This window comes from Plasmodium vivax, genomic scaffold (assembly GCF_000002415.2).
Source record: "Plasmodium vivax scf_7204 genomic scaffold, whole genome shotgun sequence".
Lineage (NCBI taxonomy): Eukaryota > Apicomplexa > Aconoidasida > Haemosporida > Plasmodiidae > Plasmodium > Plasmodium vivax.
In genome coordinates this window covers 1-1,186 of record NW_001849920.1, presented here as the reverse complement: position 1 = coordinate 1,186, position 1,186 = coordinate 1, and the positions used below count along the sequence as shown (strand labels likewise).

The window sequence follows — 1,186 nt, the reverse complement described above, 5'->3', positions numbered from 1 at the left end:
GCTTGGTACCGAGCTCGGATCCAGTACCCTTCACCATGAGAAACCCAATCCAGGCGCTCCTCCTCTGTGCACTGCCCCTGATTCAAAGAGTAGCCAGCTGGTCGGACGAACCGCACATGCTCATAGCGTACATCGCATACGAGAACTTAAACGACAATGAAAAGGCAACCATCGATCGAATCTTCGCACACAGTCACGATAAAGATTTTGATAACATCATAAGTGCAGCAACATGGCCAGATCACATAAAAACTCCGGACCCCAGGAGATCCCATCATTCATTCCCATTCGAAAGAAGCGAAATTCTAGATATCTTTAACGACTGGCATTATGTAAAAACGCCTTACAATCCCACGAAGGTGCATTTGCCTCCCAAGCATTTGTATGGCCATAAGGGGAAGCATAACGCAGCAGGAATTACCAAGCATATTTACAGGACCTTGGTCAGCATTAAGAAGAAGCCCAAGTATGGTTCCTACTATTCCTATAATTTCTACTTAAAGTATTTCATCCATTTATTTGCTGACATTCACCAGCCATTGCATACGCTTAATTTTTTTAATGGGCATTTAATTAATGGAGACAAGGGAGGAAATGACATTACAGTGACGTATGGAGGCCTCAACGGAAATATACATTACCTATGCGATAGTATCTTTAACTCTAGGAGGAAAAAGTGGCCCACTGTAGACGTACAAAAACTTAAGAGGGATGCTACCACCTTGATGAATTCTTTCCCTGCTCATGCATTTAGGAGCCAGCTAAGAATCCCCAGAGACAAAATTGCATACATAGACACCATTGTGCACCAGGCCTACGAGTTGGCTCTCGAATATGTTTATAATAAATTACCCATGCATGATTTATCAAAAGACAAAATATTTCCCGTTAGTAAAATGTTCGTGACGCAGCTGAAGAATGTGCTCAACCATCAGATGGTTTTGGCTGGCTACAGGTTGGCGCAGTATTTAAAGGACATCCTCGAAAATGTTCCCGACGATTTGAAGGGTCAAGACAATTCTGCAGATATCCAGCACAGTGGCGGCCGCTCGAGTCTAGAGGGCCCGCGGTTCGAAGGTAAGCCTATCCCTAACCCTCTCCTCGGTCTCGATTCTACGCGTACCGGTCATCATCACCATCACCATTGAGTTTAAACCCGCTGATCAGCCTCGACTGTGCCTTCTAG

The 1,186-nt window shown here is 44.8% G+C and overlaps 1 protein-coding gene across 1 annotated transcript; it reads left to right on the top strand.

The window, feature by feature from the left end:
* Positions 1-35: 35 nt before the first annotated feature.
* On the top strand, positions 36-1,148 carry PVX_249300 (hypothetical protein; the record flags this gene model as incomplete). Its single annotated transcript, XM_001612331.1, has 1 exon — positions 36-1,148. The coding sequence occupies one exon, from the start codon at positions 36-38 to the stop codon at positions 1,146-1,148; it is 1,113 nt and encodes a 370-aa protein (XP_001612381.1).
* Between the last annotated feature and the right edge of the window lie 38 nt (positions 1,149-1,186).